This window comes from Lepidochelys olivacea (assembly GCF_965140295.1).
Source record: "Lepidochelys olivacea isolate rLepOli2 genome assembly, chromosome: 5".
Lineage (NCBI taxonomy): Eukaryota > Metazoa > Chordata > Testudines > Cheloniidae > Lepidochelys > Lepidochelys olivacea.
Window position 1 is genome coordinate 106,006,252 of NC_140415.1, and position 21,533 is coordinate 106,027,784.

The 21,533-nt window shown below is 37.2% G+C and overlaps 1 protein-coding gene across 5 annotated transcripts in view; it reads right to left on the reverse strand.

Moving 5' to 3' along the window:
• Window positions 1-21,533, reverse strand: part of PTPRD (protein tyrosine phosphatase receptor type D) — a 1,732,979-nt gene that overhangs the window by 92,596 nt on the left and 1,618,850 nt on the right. For 3 of the 5 annotated variants that reach the window (XM_084628881.1, XM_084628882.1, XM_084628883.1), the window contains 4 exons: window positions 20,010-20,024; window positions 15,940-16,052; window positions 8,490-8,609; window positions 6,318-6,415 (listed from right to left, as the gene is read on the reverse strand). In XM_084628881.1, the coding sequence (XP_084485007.1) occupies window positions 6,318-6,415; window positions 8,490-8,609; window positions 15,940-16,052; window positions 20,010-20,024 (346 nt within the window). The remainder of the gene's footprint in view (window positions 1-6,317; window positions 6,416-8,489; window positions 8,610-15,939; window positions 16,053-20,009; window positions 20,025-21,533) is intronic. The other 2 variants (XM_084628884.1, XM_084628885.1) reach the window with 2 other exon arrangements.

Consider the following 21,533-nt stretch of genomic DNA (forward strand, 5'->3'; position numbering starts at 1 on the left):
AAGCAGCAAGTAAAAACCAGTGTAGTGTGGTAGCATAAAAATATTATGTTCAGTGTATTGTATACAAGGTAATATATGAATATATATGACTATATGAATGTGTCAGTTCAGGTTCATTTTGTGATGTCTTTGTATTACTAAATTCTACAGATTAAGTTAAAGAGGAATTATGATCCAAGATGAGTTTCTAAATGAATGTAGCTTTCTGCTTAGCAGCTGTCAAATCCATATGAGGCCCTGCATTGCATAAAACCCCTACTGAAACTGTGAAAGCCCCAAAAGGTTTGTAGTAATCAGTTTGGGTCATAGAATCATAGACTATCAGGGTTGGAAGGGACCCCAGAAGGTCATCTAGTCCAACCCCCTGCTCGAAGCAGGACCAATTCCCAGTTAAATCATCCCAGCCAGGGCTTTGTCAAGCCTGACCTTAAAAACCTCTAAGGAAGGAGATTCTACCACCTCCCTAGGTATCTACCACCTCCCTAGGACTAGGGTCCTGAGTCTTGTCTTTAAATTAGGGAATTCAAAAGAAGACTGTGACATAAATGATGTGCAAGTGTAATGTGGAAATATAACACTTTGCTACAGGGCAACTGAAATATGATACCAATTTAACAGGTAAAATACAGTAAAAAATTACAATTGTGTGAGGTAGAAATGAACTTTCTGGTGAGGAAAACAAAATACACAACCTCACCCTTCCAAAAAGCCCCTAAAACCAAACTAACAAAACACCAGACAACTAAATTAGAAGATTATTAACTCTTATGACACTTAGAAACTTGTCCTCCCTTGAAAAACAGGAACAGGCAGGGGAAAGTTATATGAAAGGAAGTGTAGCTTTAGGAGTCCTAGATGTCTACCTCATATTTCCCTCAGAGAGATGGGACAGGTAGAACTGTAAAGTGGGCAGTCAGCAGTATTATGCACAGCATAAACAGAAGTGAGACTAGGACTCTACGTGTTTCTGACTTGGAACTTGGCCATGTGCCAAGGTTGGTGGGGGGGTCATTGGGAAGCTTTATGCTAGGCCAAAGGGAGGAACACTGGGAGGCAGGGACTAGTTGGGACTGCTGGGAGAAGCCAATCCGTCTCCTCTCCTGGCCTGTGTTCCCAATGGATTCCTCAGGCCAGGAACCAGCAGGAAGGCGGGTGGATCACATTAGGAAGTGCATCTGCTACCAGGGATACGTCAGCATGAAGACAAATGGGAAATAGCTTTCTTCTAGCTGTTGGTGGGGACAAAAGGGTAGCGGAGCTCTTGTCTGCCAGAGGAGGAAGGAGAAGCAAACCAGGAGGCAGAAGTCCTGCTGCAGGTGAGGAGACATTGACAGGGACTAGAGACCAATGTAACTAGCTGCAGTTCTGCACTAAAAGACACTATAACTCTACTAATTAAAAGGGCGGGGCGGGGGATGGGGGGCTGGAAATGCAGATGAATACACTAGGGGAGCATTGACAGAGGAACATGGAATAATGTGGAGTTCTGAATACTGGGGAAGTTCATTAATCAAGCTGAAAATGATACTGTAAGCTTGAAATCCCACATTAAAGTAAGACAATCTAAAAGGTATGGTATATTGACTAATAAAACACTTTGCCAAAGACTGGCTAAAGCCCATAGGTTTTCACACCTTGTCTAAGATATGTTTTTTTTCTCCACATACTCCTCCTTACCCAGCCAAAAAACAGAAGTGTCTGCAGTATAGGTCCCTCTCCCAGATGTTTTATCTTATCAAGAGATTCTCTTATCATGAAGCTGGTTCTCTTTAGGCCTGCCACTGCTCCTGTCACCTGCCTCTAGATTGAGTTCCAACACGGAATCATAGAACTGGAAGGGACCTCGAGAGATCATCTAGTCCAATCCCCTGCACTCATGGCAGGACTAAGTATTATGTAGACCATTCCTGACAGGTGTTTATCTAACCTACTCTTAAAAATTTCCAATGATGGAGATTCCACAGCCTTCCTAGGCAATTTACTCCAGTGCTTAATCACCCTGACAGGAAGTTTTTCCTAATGTCCAACCTAAACTGCTCCTGCTGCAATTTAAGACCATTGCTTCTTGTCCTAGCCATAGAGGTTAAAGAGAACAATTTTTCTCCCTCCTCCTTCCAAAAACCTTTTATGTATCTGAAAACTGTTATCATGTCCCCCCCTCAGTCTTCTCCTCTCCAGACTAAAGAAACCCAAATTTTTCTATCTTCCTTCACAGGTCATTTAATCATTTTTGTTGCTCTTCTCTGGACTTTCTCCAATTTGTCCACAACTTTCCTGAAATCTAGCACCCAGAACTGGACACAATACTCCGGTTGAGGCCTACTCAGGGCGGAGCAGAGTGAAAGAATTACTTCTCGTGTCTTGATTAAAACAGCCCTGCTAATACATCTGAGAATGATGTTTGCTTTTTTTGCAACAGTGTTACACTATTCACTCATATTTAACTTGTGATCTACTATGACTCCACTTGTGATCTACTATCTTCCAAAGCAACTCCTCCCAGTTTGCTATTGTCTGCAAACTTTATAAATGTACTTTCTATGCCATTATCTAAATCATTTACATCTTTGACTCTAATACTTTCCTTGTGTCTGATAGCAGAGAAGTACTGTGGATTAAAGAGGGCCAAGAGACAGCTGGAACAAAGTAGGAGGCTGATCTCTGGACTTAGCAGAAGCTGAAAAGGAAGTAGGGAGAAGAACTCACAAAAAAGGGATGGAAAAGGAAATGAAAGAGTAGCTGAGAAGGAGAAAGTAATAAGGATCCTACCAGGAGCAGGTGTCTTTGGATATGGGATATGAGGTACAAGTAATGCACAGATAATTAGAGGGATGTAGCTGAAGCTGGCTGGGTGGGCAAACTTATCTAAAACGTTATTCTTATCCAAATGAAGCTCAACCTTAAAGAAGTTCCACTGCACTTCAAAGTCCTGTGAGGAGCTGATGATCAGGAAGATGTGATTTTTTATTGAATCAGTTCATCAATCCCTGCTCATATGAAGCTCTGTGTCTTCTTGGTTTAATTCAGGTTAGAAGAACTTCTTCAATAAAATTTTAAGAATTTTCACAAACTAAAAGGAAAAACAAATCATGGAATCTTAGTGAAAGCAGAGCAGTGCCAAAAATCTACACTGATCATGGAACTGCTTGGGAAAAGTAAAATCACATTTGCATTGTTTTTCAAAACTGGAAATAACTATCAGGGGTTTTGTTTGTTCTCAAGAAAACTAAAGGTAACTTAGGCAATAATTTGTTACTTTGCTCTTTCTCTAAGAAGATCAGATGGCTCATTAGAATGACACTAGGATATAGCACCTTTCACTTAATGCATCAGCAGTTTGAGGCTAGCTTGAATTGATATTGACTGAAGTGTTAATATTTGTTCAGTTCCCCAAGTAAAACTGGCTGGGGGTCTTACCCACACTTTCTAGTCTACATTACAAAATTCAGTTGCACTAATTAATACCCTTGTCTCAACAAAAGAGAGATCACGGATTGGGTGGACATAGAGAAAGATCTTAAAAGGCAATCTCTGTAGATTAGGGTCGAGGCACATTAGGGGCGTAATGAGTGGGAAGCCTGACTTCACTACTGCAGCTCACGTTTAAATGCTGATTTTATAACTGCTCAATGCCTACTCTTCTTTGCTAGAATGTTAAACAGAGAACTGGTGAGAAACACAGAACAGTATGAAGCTGTAGGAGAGGCAGCTGTTGATATCTGACAGAAGTGATATAAGAATGAAAAATAATCCAGGGCACTGGCTGTAACAGGCTAAGGTAACATGCATTCTAGGTACTTTTACTGACTTAAAGAACATACAAATATGAAACAGCAAGGCTGTTAAATTACATTCAATCTTATACTTCAATGTATCATCTCTGCAAAATACTAAAGACATGTTGGTAAATTAATGCCTGGACTGTGTACTTTAATACACATTGTACCAAAAAATGTGTATTGCTATAGCGTTAGTTATAAAAAACCAGCGTTGCCAACACAGTTGTTTCTGAGAAGCTATAACATTTTCTTATACTTAGAATAGGAAATAATTGTGGAATCTGTTAGCAAATGTTGACTTTTTATGTTGAACACTAACTTTCTGATTAAAAACCTGGAATTATGTTAAGCCAAAATCCAAATTCCTTACTCAGCTAGAACTTTCACTTGCTTCAGGATCTGGCCCATTGTCTGAATAGAACTGAAACAAACTCTTACAAGATGGCATGACTGTCTTCACCAAGGCAACGCACAAAATCCAGTGCCCAGATGTTGGAGTGCAGACGATCCACACACAGGTTAAAGCTCACCTCTGCATCTCCTTGATCCCCCTATAGCCTTTGTACAGGGATGGTCTTCCTGTGCCAAGTTAGAACAGCCTGATGGTATTTTTTACTTGGGGGTTGAATTATTTTATTCACAGTGAAGTTACAGTGGGTTCGCAGCTAAAAGTGCTGAGTATTTGTACAGGGAATAGTGGTAGTTTCAAACAGCTCAATTTTCTAGAGATTCAAAATATTTTCTTATATCTAGTACACTTCACTGCTTGATTTCAAGACTTACATTGTGAGACTCTGTACTCAGCTGAATTGAAATAGAAAGTCACAATGAGACACATATTTCAGAATTTACTCTATACAAAGACATTTTATCGTGAGTTTTTAGCAGGTGTTTCTGAATGAGGAAGAAAATGATTGCCAAGTTTAGGATACTAAATGACAGATAAAATATCTGCTTTCACTCTTTTTATACTACAGTCTCCAAAATCAAGAACATTATAGTTTCATACAGTACAATAAAAAATTACTCCTGATTTTGGTGACTGTGGCATTAAATAGCAACCCTGAGATACTGTTCAAACAAACTTATTTTTGTGAATCAGAGAGGCTGTATTTTCTCTTGACGGTAACAAGATTATTTTTCAGAGTAGTCTTTAGGTAGTTTTTAACAGTGTATCATCAGATGAAAAGCAAGTTCTGTACTGTAATAGTAAATGTTCAGTAACTGTTTAAACCTTTCCTGCCCAAGTTATTTAAATACATTGGGTATTTATATGTTCCAACCTTTGCAGTTAGCTTTAAAGCGATGTTAACAAGGAAAAAATAATTATGCAAAAGGTTATACACAAAAGCTCTTTATAAAATAAAATTAATAAATGGTGCTTTCAGCCTGTCCTCTCATAAACAAGCAATTCACTCCACAGAAAATGAAATGTTAGCTTGTACAAGCTTGTAAAGGTCTGCCTCAGTGCTATGTTACTCTCGAGAGCGTCAATGCTTAATCTGTGGTGCCTGGACACTAAAGAAATAGGTGCATTACAAATTATATCAATTATGAGATATCTGAGATTTGATAAGAATAGTTATTTATATAGCACCCAAGTATCCTAGGTGTATGACAGCTAACTAGCTGGGTAGTAATGGTTTCTTCATTATCATTATGGTCTACCATGTCATGGCATTCTAAAGGAGTTTTAAACCATTGACTATTGACGTGACAGACTGTAAAGGGAGCACTACAAAGACTATTCAGAGAGTCCTTAATTCATGGATCACTGATAAGACACTCCATAACCACACTAAAGGAGCACTCCTGATCTGATGGACACAATAGACCATAATAGCTTTGAAGGAGCAGTTATAGTTTATTGCATTTAACGGATGTTATCGAAGTCCCTTCATCCACAAATTATTGATGAGAAAGGTCATTACTGTCTGCAGCGTCTATTCATGTCTCCATGGATTATTGACATGATGGCCCATAATTGGTTTCTCAGTTCCTGCTGCATTCCATCATACTATTACAGCCCATAATTTATGGATTATTGACAGGTCAGAAGATAATGGCTTGGAGTTGCTATATGCTCAGTCATGACTTCACGCAATTACAGAATATTTAATCCATGCAACATTGACACAATGGACCATAACTCCTCCTTTGGAGCTGGTATTGGATCTGTCTTGCCGATGTGTGCCATGAAGGATCCTTATCCATAAGAATTTGGAAAGGAACTCAGGAGCTCTTACCTACAGTCAACGGGAGTTTGTGTATTCAAAATAGCCCAAGCATTGTATCATTTGTACACTACTTGGTGCATGTACTATTAAAGTATGTATGACAAACATTCTTATGAAAAGGTATCTCCTATGAGCAAAGTAGCCACCTCACTACATCAGTCATTTTAACAAAGGCGCCTGCCCCATTATGGCTCTAATGGTATGTAAAACTGAAATCATCCAGGGGTATAATTATCACTAATGAGGCCAGAAAAGAGGAAACCAGGGATAATATTAAGAATAGTAAGAATGAGAATATTACCTCATATTCTTGTGAGAACTTCAAATTGTCATTTGCTTTCAATCTTTCAATGTGATCTGCAAGTTCCAAGATAGGTATTGGAGGATGGCTAGCCATACCTGTTGAAAGAGAGAGAAGGAAAATAGAATTTAAAATAAATCAAAGAGACTGCATCATTCTAAAATTTAGAGAATACAGTAGTTAGAATGGCTAGAAATATGCAAGTAGTAAAGATGTTGTATGTGAAAGAAGCAGGCAGATAGTTTGGTTACTCAAAGCAGGACATGCTCTGGAGAGATGAGCTCTGAAGCCAAATAAAAAAAAGTCACCAAGCATATTCCCAAAGCTAACATTCCTAGTGTAAAAGAAAGTGTTATTTTGCCATGAGTCAATGAGGTTAGCTAGGCAAGGAAAAATGAGACAGTTAGACCTGATGTTGACTTCTGCTTTGAGTAATGACTCTTAATGTCATTTCAAACTCCTTCTCCTGCACTGTATGAAATGGAAACTGTGTTGAATTAGATGATGAAAGGTGAGCTGAGAAAATAGACACTGAAAGAGGCCTAAAGGGGAAAGAATAGTATTTTGACAGAAAACAAAGTGACTTATGCATAATCAAGGAAAACTAACTTGGAGAATGAAGGTTACCAGGGTAACCGGAGACACCTGAACCTGCAAAGGAAATGGTATAAAATAAAATAAAATAAAATAAAATAAAAAATCCCAAATTAATGAATAAAATAAAAATAAAAATGAAATGGATAGCTTGATAGTTAGAAAGGACTAATAACAATGTTTCAAGGACTGAAGGACGGACTATACATTCTGACTAAATCAGATCAGGAATACTTTAAGATAGCTTTAATATTTTATGAAGGTTAGAGATGACTGACATTCACATGCAACTATGGATGACTAGAGTAACATGCATCACTGCTTATAGACAACAGTCACTAAAGACAAGATTGGACATCAGACAACTAGAGCTTCAAAAATGTTTTCACTAGTAGCAGATTGTAGAGACAGGGGTTGTACAATTCAGCTGGAAACACGTATCTGGCTGCACTAGTACCTTAAAATGATCGTACCCCCAAACCCCATTATCAACCCCCAAAAGTACCTACAATCTACTTCAGGTGTAAACATCTTTGTCTATTGATGAAGATACAGAACGAAAGAGAAAGTGAAAGAGAGATAGGAAAAAAGATGGGGATAGGGAGGAGAAGAAAGGAGGAAAGGGGAGAAAAAAAAGGCAGAAAGAGATGTGGGGCCAACTAGCACAGCCTGCCAGCTGAAGATTTGCCAGCCTACTCCTTGTGGCCATTTTTTTCCAGCCAATTAGTTTTGATGACCTGTCCCCAAATGGTTTGCATTTATTTCTTCAGGTTTACTTTTACCAGGCCTAGAACAAAATACTGTATATAACCACTTGCAGGGAGAAACCACAGCTGGCTAGAAAATTTAAACTAGTGAACCCCAGGATCTGTTGAAATTACAAAAGAAAACAATGATGACTACAGGGGGCTCAAAGTGGAAGCCATGTTGTACAATTCAGTTTGTTTTGTCACCATGAATCTCAGGAGTGTTCTGTGGGATACCTAACTTGCATTTGCTACCGCACCGCTCAATGACCATGGGATTATGATATGGTCACGTCATTAAATGATTGTGCGGTATTTCAGTCACCAATTAATAAACTTCAGTACATAGGAAGGACCAGCAGCACTGATCCTAATCATTTGAGCCTTGTACATTACACAGAAATGCTGCATTCATTTAGTCAAATGTTACCTGCACAATAATTCTGCCACTATAAGGTTTTTTTATAGATAGTATGACATGCTGCCAGTCAACTGAACATGTTATTAAACGGGAGTATCCAGGAATATTGGGGATATTTCTTGGAAGTTACAGGTACAAAATTAGTAGCCCAAACTCTATTTATCTATATCAGTTCTGGAGTCTCCCATTTTCTCAGTTGTCAAATTAAGGGCTATGTTACATTCATTTTTGAAAGGGTGGGTGACATTTTTCTAATTAAACTGATTTGATCCAGATCAAGCACCCCAATGAAAAGTATGGGAGTGAAAAGGCACAAGAAAATTCTAGACTTATCCAGAAATGGAGGTGGACTGATGTACATCTAAAACAGTGCTTGAACAAAGAAAATAATAGAGACAAAGATGTTTAGACCTTTTCGAGCGAATCGTGGGAGAGAGTTATTATCATATAAGGACTGAGTGGTAGTTTGGCTAGAGAGGGAGGACACAGAGCCAATCAGGGAAGCGTAGGGGACTGAATTACTGCTCAAAGCTGTAAAAAGTAAAGCCAATTGGAAACGGGAAACAAATTAGTAACAGTAGTAGAAGGCCATCATAAACAATCAATCATACACACGCACGCACATGTACAATTCTGACATGCACAAAACCATTGTCTGGAAACCATACTCAGAAGAAAATATCCAGAGGTCCAATCTCTCTACTGTAAACAAGAAGGTGGGTTGTCTTTGTTAATTAGTGAACCTGCCCTTTTCAACAGCACCATGAACTTGGATCTCAATACTTAGCTCAGTGGGAAGGGTATTTAGTCATTTTAAAGAGTCAGAAATTGTGGATACATTATTAGGCTATTTGATTAATCAAATCATAGTTAGTCCTTTTTTAACTGGTCTTATTTATAACCATCATTAGAGAGGTACCCATTAACACTTTTAAAGTTGAGCACCTACTGCCATTTAAATTTCTCACCATACATTTCTAAGGGGTGATTTTGTAGTAAACATTTGGTGCAGAGTGAAACTTGGCATAAAACTTTTCTAAGCAGGAAACTTACAGATAATTTTTAAAATTAATTGGCTGGCTCTTACTTGAGCATAAACCCCTTCTGCCAGGACTCATTTTATGATCCTATAATTGAACAATAGTTAAAATTCTTTAACTATTATTTTACAGTCAGCTTATAAAGTAAAGTAACAGCATTTGGTAGGGCTATTATTTTTAAAGACACAACAGACACAATACTGAGGTGGCAAATAATTACTTTTTCATTTTTGAAGGGCTTTTGCTATGTACTCATTCTATGCATCCGTATTATACTCTTATTATACCGTACTCTTGTTGATATGCATCCACAATTCTTAAAGAGATACTATGGTATATGCTACAGGTGCATATTAAGGCCATATTCTGACCCTGGTGCATGTGGGAGGCTCCTATTGAGGTCAACGTGGCTTGTGTGCACGTAGGGCAGAACTTGACTCTCAGACCACTACACAAAATGTAGCTGATCAGACTTATTTTTATGGCTCTACAATACAGAATGCATACTTTTGCTGATACACATTCATATCATTCCACATATGCTATGAACATATATTAAAACTAATAGACAAAATGCAACTACATCTGAACAGGCCCTCTGACATGCTTCGTAGGTCAAAAAGAACAACATGCCAATGACATGCTTTGCTTTGCTTTTTTATTCAAATGAAAAAAAAAGATAAGAAATTAAAGCACACAAAAATGTTAAAATAACATTAAAGACCTGACCCAAATCAATGAAGACAATATCATGCAAAGTTACACCTGAATTTCCATCCATAACCAGCCCTTGTGCCTATGTACTGCGGAAGATTACAAAAAGTGACTGATTTTATACTGCACAATAGTGTCCCCCCAAAAAGAATTAAACAAGAGCTTGTGGTTCCAATAATATGTGGAAATATCTTCTGCTTGTCTTCCTGTAAATGTACCACTAATTCAGAAGAACATGATATACTATATGGGCTACAATACTTAGGCACAATAGGGAGAGTAAGGGCAAAATTCACCACAGTGCAGAGCGCAGGTGAAAGGACCTCTGCATCAATCACTTAATCCACACTTAAATCCTGATCCCACTGAAGTCAGTGGAGATTTTGACCTTGACTGCAATGGGGCTAGCATTTCACCCTTAATGTGGAATGTAACCGGGCACCTGGCCTTATGTAGGTCTCTGCATTGTGGTGAATTTTACTATAAATGAGTAAGAAATACAAAAGGAGCCTTTCATTTGTTATTTTCTTGCTTTTGTGTATTTATGAGACAGAATATCAAGGTGTTTTTGTGGCTTTAATATCATTAGGGAACACACATTTGGTTTGAAACTTGCTCAAGATGTGAATGCAGCTCCATGTTTACAAGCCCCTCATAAATAAACAATAAATTAGAGATTACATAGAACACTGAGCTGTTACAACACACAATAGTTGCTTTTAAAAAACAGACATATTGGAAATCTGACATATAATCTTTACACAAAAACCTTTATTAAATTAATTATATTATAGGCCCACATCAAACTAATAATCTGTGATAATTAAAGACACATTTATTGCAATATGTATTTGATATAATACTATAGAAAAACAAAAAAATTCATAAGGAGACTTTTCTGTCAACCGAAGAACCAACAAAAATGGCACTTTCTCCTGTCAAAAACTTTTAAAAACACAAATGCAAAACTTGTGTACAGCATGTGCAACAGATTAAAGGCCCAACAATACTGGTCTGGGATCAATGGGAATTTGGCTTCCATCAGAACTCCAGGAGGGTATGCTTAGTATAGCGGATACTGGAATTACTTGTATTCTTTATTAACAGTCACTACAATGAAAATAAACTTCACGGAGTAGGTTCAGCGTTTGTCTACGTGGAGAAATTAACCAGAATAGCTATTTCAAAGTATTCCAGTAGCTGTTCCACAATAGCTCCTTGTGTGGACACTCTATTCTGGAATAAAATAAACTCTATTCCAGAATAATTAGTGTACTCCCAAAGCGGAGCAATGATTCTGGAATTAAAGCGACTTTCATTTTGGAAAAGGGTGTCCAAATGCAAGCTATTCTGGTCAGTGTCCCTAAGTAGATAAGCCTGTATTCTCCCTTTAGTGTTGACATAACTCTCATGAATATGAATAGGAATTGCATGTATACAATGAGAAGATAGCCCTGCTAACTTGCAAGTCAGATGTATAAATCCAAACATCAACTTTTCCCCTTGTGTTTAATTTGCTATTTTCCAGCTGACCTATTTTATTTTGTTTTGCTTCATCTTGGAAACAGACTAGTGCAGCTTCCTTAAATAACTCTCCCCACAAGTATATGGTGAAGAATTACTTTCATAAATATGAGTAAATCTTTGAATTCAAAGCTGTTATAATTTTATTTATTTTCCTTGAATTTCAAGCATCTTTTTATTTAACTTATGTGCTATAATGAGATAATTGTTTAATTGGTGTCCAATTACACAAATTATTTATGAGTGTGACACATTTTGTACTTAAATGAAAAACAAAAAGTGACTTGTCAGGAATAAATCAATCCTGTTCCTCAGCTGACAAGCAGATTGGAGTCTTTTTCTGAGTCTTGGGTCTCAGAACATTTCAAACAATTTCAAATCAGTCACTTTACTCTGCGTATGTCAGAGCTTCTCCTTCCTGTAGATTTCATTCGATGAAATCTTTTGTGAAGAGGTAATTATTGTTCCTACCCTCACCCCCCACCAGTGTTTGTCCATGTGGCTTAGTGACCTATAACATTTTCTTTCAAGGTTAATGATTTTAATGCCATATTTTCTAGTAAACTTGCTGTATAGCAAGACTATGGCTCTCCTTCACCCCTGCCCCTCCACCTTTAGAAAATGATAGACTTATAAACTGAAATCCCTTATGCTGTTGGGAGATTGGGCATTTTCATATTGACTCAAAGAAAACTTGGCACAGATGTGACCCACTTGCTGGCATATGGGCCTATCTAACAAATGTACATTTGTATGGAAAGCACATATGGAGACAGGATCTTCTTCTCAGATGTAGAACTGTGGGCTATTCCCTTTTGTTAAGACACAGTGCCAAATTTATCCATGGTGTAACTGCTTGTTGCAATGGAGTGAAGCCAGAGATGAATCTGATCCTCTGTTCAGAATAAAATAAGAATTATCCTAACACCACTATTCTTTATTGGTAAAACATGAAGGAAAGTGATAGGAAAGTAAAAGCTTTATTGTTCTGGCAATTCTGAATTTAGATTCATATGGTGTCTTCATATTGTTTTAGTATTTTCATCACCAGTTCAACTTGATCATTAATAAAATAAGAAAGCCTTGATGTTGAACTAGAAGATAAAATACTATCCACAATCCACATAGTTTCTTTCAAATGGATATTTTAAACCAGATACATTAAAGGGGCTTTTACTCATATGGTATGCAATTCAAATGCATTTTAATCCAATAGGGTGAAACCTTTACATTCACATCCCACTTGACCCTCCCTTAGACAAAATAAATTTGTGGTTTAAGATTAAAAATACATTTTTTTTGGCAAACTTGTGTCTTGGGCATCTGACAAGTGGTTGTTTTTGAGTCTTTCAAACAGTCAAAGCATCTGTCACCCATTACCCTTTATCAAGGTTTGTTATTATTATGAATACAGGGGATTCCGATACACACTCCATTATCATCTTCCAGTGGAAGCATATCTACTAAATTTCTATTTTGACAGGCATGTGTCTGCCCCTTAAACACTGGGGGTTTTTAATGATGCTCTGCCTCACGTTGTCTAATTTATTTTAGCTCTCTGCCCCCATTAATAGCCATATTAAAGAAGAGATTAGTGATCTAAACATTTCAATTTAAGTTCAAATTGTCTCCTGCATTGCCCCACAGTATCAGTTCATTGGGAAACAAAATTACTATTTTTGATGGTACTCTTTCAGTGGCAGAGATTTTGTATTCATCTATGTATGGAAAGCACCCAACACAAAGTGGGTGCTCCAACAATCTAAATAAATAAAACCCCTCTTCGCAGCCTCTACCCTCCTGGAGTCTTATTGTCCTGGTGCATACTGACTGCTAAAACATGTTCAACACTGTGTCATTTAATAGAATTGTTGGTAACTGTGTTCAGACAGGATAAAATTGTATAGTGTAGACAAGACATTTGTATGAGGGCGATTGTAAATGCATCAATAAAATACACACAACACAATCCTCCACCCCACACACTACTGCCCTTTTTCTTAAGGTAAAAATGTGGAAGGGAAAAAAATGTGGTTCCCATGAACAAAGGGCCTCTTTTTATTTTTTCTTGCTGGCTTTGTGTTGGATTAGAATTTAAAAGTGTGTTGTTAATAGGTTGCTAGCCCATGCCACAATGCCTACACTCCTATTATTATCGATGCTAGCTAGATTAAAGCTAGCACAGGTATGCCTACCTATGCTATAATTGCTCCTTCACTTGCTGTGCACACATATCCTTATGGTGAAATCATAGCTCCATTAAAGCCAATGGGAATTAAACAAGAGCTTATGCATCCACATGGGAATAGTGCCACTGACTTCAGCAGGGCCAGGATCTCACCCTTAGAATATGTTAGTGACACCTTCTAACATGCTTTTAAATCCTGGACAAGACAAACTGCCAAGCGCAGAAACTGTCTCTTTTGCTACTTGTTTGTATGGTGCTTAACACAATGGGCTCCTGATCCTGGATTGCGGGTCCATGGTGCTACCACAATAGAAATAATAATAATTTCATTTGCAAGCCACAAGTGCCTGAAAATCAGACTTTCGTTGTACAAAAAGGGTTTGTTGCCAATAATAATATCAATGAATTGCGGCTTCACAGCCAAGTTCACTGAAAACTATCTCACACCAACAGCTGTTGCAAAGAAAGGTCCAAATTCACACACCTCCAGTTCTTTCCAGAGCAATGAAGTAAAACTATAGTGTCTACAAGAGCTAATGTACAGCATTAAATTCTAATATTATTAAGCACGAGCAGCCTCTTCCCTACTTTATTTTAAAATATGACAAAAAATGAACATAAATGCAAGGATACGGCTGCAAATTTAAATACACAAAAGTAAAAAAAAAAAAACTGTATGAAGTAATATTAAATCATCCACACTGCCCGTTATGCCTATGGGAGCTATGAATTTGGCAATCTGTTTTAGAACATATATGATTGGACTTAATCTGTAAGAACCACAACTTTTTCTTTTTTTGACTTTTGTTCATTTGTATACAAAATCTGGCCTTTGCATTAACTGTTTTTTGAATGTAGTAAAGATGATGGATAAATCACAAAGTGTTAATAAGTCATAGGTCAGAACTAAGACTTCAGTTAACTCTTTTGAGATAAATTGTGTGCGCGTATTGTGTGGTTTAGTAAATCTCTGAGAATCTCTATTTGATTTCCTAATTTTATGCATTTAAATGCATAAAAGTACATTAAAAAAGTGGCTATATAGTTCCTCCCCTTCCACAGTTACCAGAGAGGACTAAGATGTGTTGTAGCAGGAAGCTTAATAAACGTAGGATCTTAGTCAGGGAGTTCACTAGTAGCTGCTGCAGGCATGATTTTGTGTTCATGTCTCACACTACAGAATTTATAGTGCTAGCACTGATTTTTGTACACTATTATGGGTAAATCAATCAGAATTAAGCTTGGGGCTTCATTTAAATCATACTGTGATTAAAAAAAAGTCTACGAAATCATATCACCATCAAATTAAGAAAATTCCAAAGACAAAATATCAACCCATTCATATAAGGGTGATAAAAATTCCAATGCCACTCACATTATTTTCTTCTTATCCTGTCCTTGGCTGTCAAAGTTACTCCCATTAAGAAAACAAGATTAAACATACTAAAAAGAGGAAAGTATATGTAAAGCAGGTTTAAAAATATTCTGCAACATGCCATTCCTATATCTCAGGAATAGTTATATATTAATATACCTTTTCGACCTCACACACTGCTCCTGTTTTAGAAAACAAGAGTATTTTTCCAGCGAACCGTGCCTTTTTATTTTGCACATCCGCAAGGTTCATGGCCCGGACACTTAAAAGACTGCAGTGTTGTGCACAGTGAATATGAGACGTATGCATGATTCCTATAAGCAATACCCTTCACCATTAAAGGGTTCTCACCGTTTTAGTAAACCAGTTTTAGTAAACCAGTGTCCTGAAAGGGACACTGTCAACTGGAAATCTAGTCAATTAAAAAAAAATAGCTAAAAGTAGTTTCAGGGAAAACACCTGCTCCAGAGACTTGCAGCCAATTTTTGTTCTCTTACAGTTACATTTTCCTATGTTAAAAATTGTTTTCCTCTTTTCTGTTGCCATGTGAAAGACACATACAAAAACAAGGGAAACTGACTACCTGACTCTGCAGTGGAAAGAGGGAATATTCGTACACAAAGTATTGTCAAATGCACACAATTAATAAATTGGGGGAAAATAATTTCCCAGCCCCCTATCTTTTTTAGTATTCTTCACTGTTACTTGTAACAAGAGTATGTAAATCATTTCTAGGAAAAAATGAGCTTAAGTTGATAGAGTTTCCATTAGTGGAATGACTTATTTATGTTCAATAGGGTATTTTTCTTAAACTGCAGAAGTTAGAAGAAATTATTCACAAAACTATTAGTAAGACATACACTGCAAAATCTCATCATCAATCAATATAAAGAACTTGGTAAAAACTAAAGAATTCAACATTTAACAACGCAGTTCTCTAGTAGCAATGCTGTTTAAAGAAATATTGTTGAAAACCTTGAATGGTCACAGCGCTGTAAATGGGGGCGTTCTGTGTCTTACCTGGAGTTTGAAAGTTAAGGCGTCGCAGCTCCACTGGATCTGTGGGATGATGAGAAGGAATTTCCTTGCTGTTGGGTATGCTGCTTTTTCTAGAGTCGGATTCAGCCCTCTTCCTGCAAGGATAAAATAAACACAAACACCCATAAGATCCTAAGTGTTAACTACACAAATATACTTGTCTGACCTATTTGATCATTTGATCCTGCTTCTTTTTAAGAGTATTCACTACCCAAAGCATAAGATAAAACAATTGTGTATATCATGGTGGTTAAGACAGCTACAATTTACATTGTTAAAGGAAATTTAAACAGGAAAACATTGGGTTGGAGTAATTGCCTTCAGCAGTAGCCTGATCCTCTAGTTCATCATTCAAGGGACTAGAATAATTAACTGTTACAGGCTATAAATGGGAAACTTCAGGAAATTCACTTTGTCTCTGTCTTAAAAGCTAGCTACCTACCAGTTTTATTAAATATATTTGTTTAAATTTTCGTTATGTAATTTTGAATAACATATGAAGATGCTATATTTGCTCTCATCATGTTTTAATATACACAGCTCTGTACTGTTTTATTTATGAAGAGTTTTTATTCATTAGGCACTTCCAAGGTTGCTGATAACAATACACTGTTACTTTCACTTTCTAGGAAGTAAGAGCTCAGGTCTCAATATTTCAGCTTTGTAATAGGGTGAGTCACAGAACACCCATGGCCCCAATCCTTTCCATGGTCACAGAGCCCATATTCAATTTAGGTGCTTCTGATCAAATTAGGCATAGGGTTTTCAAAAAAATGCCTAAGGGAGTTAGGTACCTAACTGCCATTGACTTTCAATGGAATTTTGGTGCTCTCCATAAATGCAATGGGAAGAAGAGACAGAAAAAGCCCTGTAGGTCCTTTTTGTCTCAGAAATGTGGCATCTTTGTGCTTTCTAGCTCTTATGGGTCTCCTGTCAGAATGGGCTCCTAGTGTCTGTGAGTTCCATTCTCTGAGGCCAGCCAAGGAGAACTGTATTAGCTTCCAGGATACCTATTGATTTGCATTTTCATTCAATTTTTTTTTTTTGAGAAGAAGTGAGGATGAAGGTGGCAAAAAGTTAAATTTCAAGAAAGAGAGGAGAGGTAGCTGTAAGAATTATTACAGCTACACTTCTCTCAAGTGTCCTGCATTTTATTTGACATCACACTCTTGGGCCATTTTCCTGATTAAGTTTTGCTGTGGTGGTGCTAAAACCTGTATGAACCTGCTCTGCTCCCTCTTAAAACAGTTTAAAGTCACTTCTTCTCTGTCCAGGTATTATAGGCAGAGCAGTGAGTGGTAACATTGATTAGGACATGATATGATGGGAAAGAGAAGAGTGATAAGGTAGGAGGGAATCCTATCAATTTTAGCTATGGACTGTGGTTACCTCTATTGTGGATGACAGTGGGCAATTTCTTTTGCTTTTTTTTAATATTGAAGATACACAACTCGTTCAGCAAGACAAAATTTCCCCTCTGGTTGCCTTTATGTGCTGTGTAAATTGTGTCTTAATCCCACAAGCTCTTGAAGCATGGAACCTCTGTTAACTTCAGTGGAAGTTAAATACACAGAAGACTTCCAGGATCAGATTGTGAAAATCAAATAATTCCAGAGTTTTGATGCAAGACTCTTGAATTTATACTCCAGATAAACCCGCAATATGGCTCCTCCTCCCTTCAGTGAGGGTACAGAAACTAGTTTTTTTAATTGTTTTGAGAAGGATGAAGAAGGGATTCCTTCAGTCTACCCCTCATTCTTCAATGTCACTCCCCTAAGCCACAAAGGCAACAGGTGTGGCAATCCTGGGGAGTCTTTGTTCACTCTGGACCCACAACTTTGTTGATAACAAAGAGTCACTTGAAAGGAATGTGCTTTCTCTAGGTGTTGACTGTATTATCCCCAATTAATCCTAGCTCCTGCCAACCCACAGAGCCTGGAACTCCCTGCATGAGCATATACTGCACTGCCACTGGAAAGTTGTGCCCCCTTCAAGGTGATTTATCCAAAACCTTGTAATCTGGTACCTGAGTCCTAAATGGTTTGTTTTGCCACTCATTTGTCCTTCTGCTTGTCAAGCTGGCTGGGTATTAAAATGCTCTGTATGTACTACAAGCCCCACAAAATTGATTGAGCCCCAGTTAGACTCCCACAGACCTAAAGAAAGGTAAAACTTGTCGGGAAACAGTTCATGTGAATAGACGTCTAGGACCGTTCAGGAACCAGTCTTCTTAAATTGTCAGGTTCAACCAAACAGACCACAGATCGGTGTCACAGATAAAATTATAAAGTCAGATTCTGCCATCCTTAGTCATACTGGGAGAAAAGCTGGTGCAAGTGAAGTCCATGGACATTTTGCCAGAATGTCATCCACTAGTAGTATCTCCCTCAGTGAGTAGCCCCAATGAAATCTCTTTCAACTTTATGAAATAAAAAACTGCACAGGGACCCACACTCTTGAACATTTTGCTTCAAGAAATCAATGGGTCTATTTACAAGTTGGTACTAGTCAGCATAGTTCAGAGGCCAGGGTGATGTGTGCCATTCTAAACTCCTGGATTGATGGACAATAAGCATGGGTGTCAAAATTGAGGTCCTAGGAATTAATGTAAAAGGTCTCAAACTCCACAAGTTCTACACCTTTTATTTATTTAATAAAGTATTTGGTGACCATCAGTGCATCATTTAGGTGACATCCAAAATTTAAAACAACAAGTGCTATGCAACGCTTTCAGTGGGCAGACACAGAACATTCTACCCTATAACCACCCCAATATATGCTTCCAGAAGAGCTCCATGGCTGCCAGGCCCTCACTTCTAGTATTTTTAGACATGCAGTTTCATTAAAAAAAAAGATACTTTCATTGAAAAAGGGGGTAAAACACATTTTCATGAACATTCAGTTAAGTAAATGTCACTGGGCTAAATTTCCTAGAGGACCTCAATCCAGCTTCAAAAGGCATGGGATTTTTTTTTTATTTTTTTTTAACATGCAAAACCTTTATCTGCAAGAGCAAATGGAAACTGAGTATATAAAATGGGCAGCAAGACATTTAGTTACTTGATTTTAATCTGCAAATTTGGGCGGTTGAACTGTTAATTCATTACATAGACAAAATTTATCGAAATTTAATACCAAATCCATTAATGTTTTTTAACCTTGATTTGGAAGGTTGAATGGAAGTGTATTCCATTTTTTTTAATTGTTAAGAAGCATCTTTATTTATATCTGGTGCTCTTAAAAGTGAAGGACTAGGAGAACTGCCTAGAGGCAGACACAATTTGCATTTTTCTACATATAGGTCTTCTAGGGCATATCAACTCTGACCTGTACAACTGCCATTTCTATATTAAAAAGCACTATAGTATCCCACAATCGCCTCAAATGTTAGAGTAAACATAAATAGCCTCAGATGCTACAGTAACTCTAAAACTGCAGCGTTTGAGGCACTTACTGTAGAACGATGTACTTTGTTTTAATTAGAGTTATTCTAATTTTGTCTCTCTCCAGACCAGAGAATGCAATAGTAATTGTATCAGATTGCGTTGGTTCAAAAGGATTTATGATGCCGAGAACTACCCTCTAAGGACTAGGATGAGATCATCGATTTATTTTACTTGTGACCTACTGTAAGCCAGGATTGCATCCAGGTTGTTAAAAGTGCATTAACCCATTATAATACATAATTTCCCAATTCTTCTGAAGCTCCATTTTGAGACGTGAACACCATTTTAAACTTGACCAAAGAACTCTCATAAATTGATTTGTACTATCACCTGAAATTGTAACTGAGGAAAATATAAGATTAAAAAAAAAGTTTTTTTTAGTTAAAAGACAAAACACTGCTATAAGTGCCTCATGTCTTTTCAGTGTTGTAAACACTATAAAATATCTAGAGCACTATCAGGCTGTCTTTATATTTTATATGTATCTGTCCAAGATAAGATAGACTGACAGAAATGCTGTTTTAAATCATCATCATGATAAACTGTCTGTATTTTTTCTTTTTTCTTTTTTGGTGTAAATGGAGGGCAATTGTTCTCACTTCTCACCTGTCAGGTTTACTGCTCCATTTTAATGCAGCAAAGAAGGGAAAAAAGGTTAAATGTTAGTTGGCCAATGGCAAGAAGAGTAACCATGACAACAGGAGATTCAAGAAATGGTGTTTTACAATGAGGATACATAACTTACATAAATTACGAAATGACAGCTCATCAAAACATTTAATGCCTTCTAATCATGGAATAAATGGAGGACACAAGGTTAAGTTCAAAGAGTCTTTTGCTGCTGAAGAAAACATTTTTGTATTAATATCACATTCCCTTTTGGTCATCATCTACAAAATGATGCCACAATCAATTACATCCCAGGAGGTTGCAGATGCTAGATATATTTCTGAATTTTACTTACAAGCTCGAGAAAAGACTTTCATCTAACCTGGTTACAGGGAAGTTTAGTGTAACACATTTTTTTTTCATTAAAAAAAGGCTAAATGGATGAGATTTTCTTATAGAGTAACTAAGACTTGCCCTACCTTACAAAAGATTTTTATCCGGTTTTACGCAACTAGGCAATAAAATGTCAGAAATTATCTTTAAAAGGTCTCTTGACAAGTAAGGTAATCCTAAATCTTTCTCCAATAAAATATTAAATACTCTTTTCTGCTTTAAAAGAAATAGCTCATCTTAGATCTATAGAGCATGATCTATAAAAATGGGTGGAACTAGAAAAAGACTTTATTAGTTGCTATCAACAGGTCACATAATTGAAACTATTCCCAAATACCAAAAATATAGTGTGTCATCATGATAATGTGGGGAGCTACAAAGATTTTATTGCTTGGAAGCTGCAATGACCCTATTACTTACAATGGGTACTAAAATCTTTATAGTGCCCTGCAACATCACAGATCTTTTTCTTTCTTTCTTTTTTTTTCTTTTTTAGAGTCCCTCCATTTTTTCCCTAGAAGTATGTTAGTTACTATGGCTCAAATCTGGAGCTCCTTGCTAAGTTTTTATTCAGTCCTTACTTGTTCTGGCAAAACTCCACTGGGTTCAAAAGGATTTAAGTTAACATTCCAAGCCTCTGAGCAGATTCACACAGCTGCCATTTAAACAAAAAATCAACCCGCCAAAGAAATGTTTCTTTCTGTCTCCTAAAAATGGAATGCCTCCCATTAAAACTGATTAAAGCCAGTTCCAGGATGAGCAATATCCAACCCTGCAACCACGATGGGTTTAAAGTTAGGTATCTCGTGAGCTTTCAGAAACAAAGAAAACAGACATAGGAATTTAACACCGGTGAAAATTGATCTTTCAGCGGGATACATAATTTCTTTCTAGCCCTGGAAATCCTGAGATGTTGGGTAATTTTTAGAGATTTCTAACATTTATTAATTAACATTTTCCTCTCCCTCCAAAACATGTGCTATTAAATTCATAAGGCCAAATTTACAAGTGAATTTAAGGGCTAACTTGTAGCTTTAACAAGTGCCCTGCATATGAGGCAGCACATTGTTGCATTGCCCCAAGAACACCCTGGGTGATAAGCTGTGACTCTCAGAGTTGCAGTCTGCC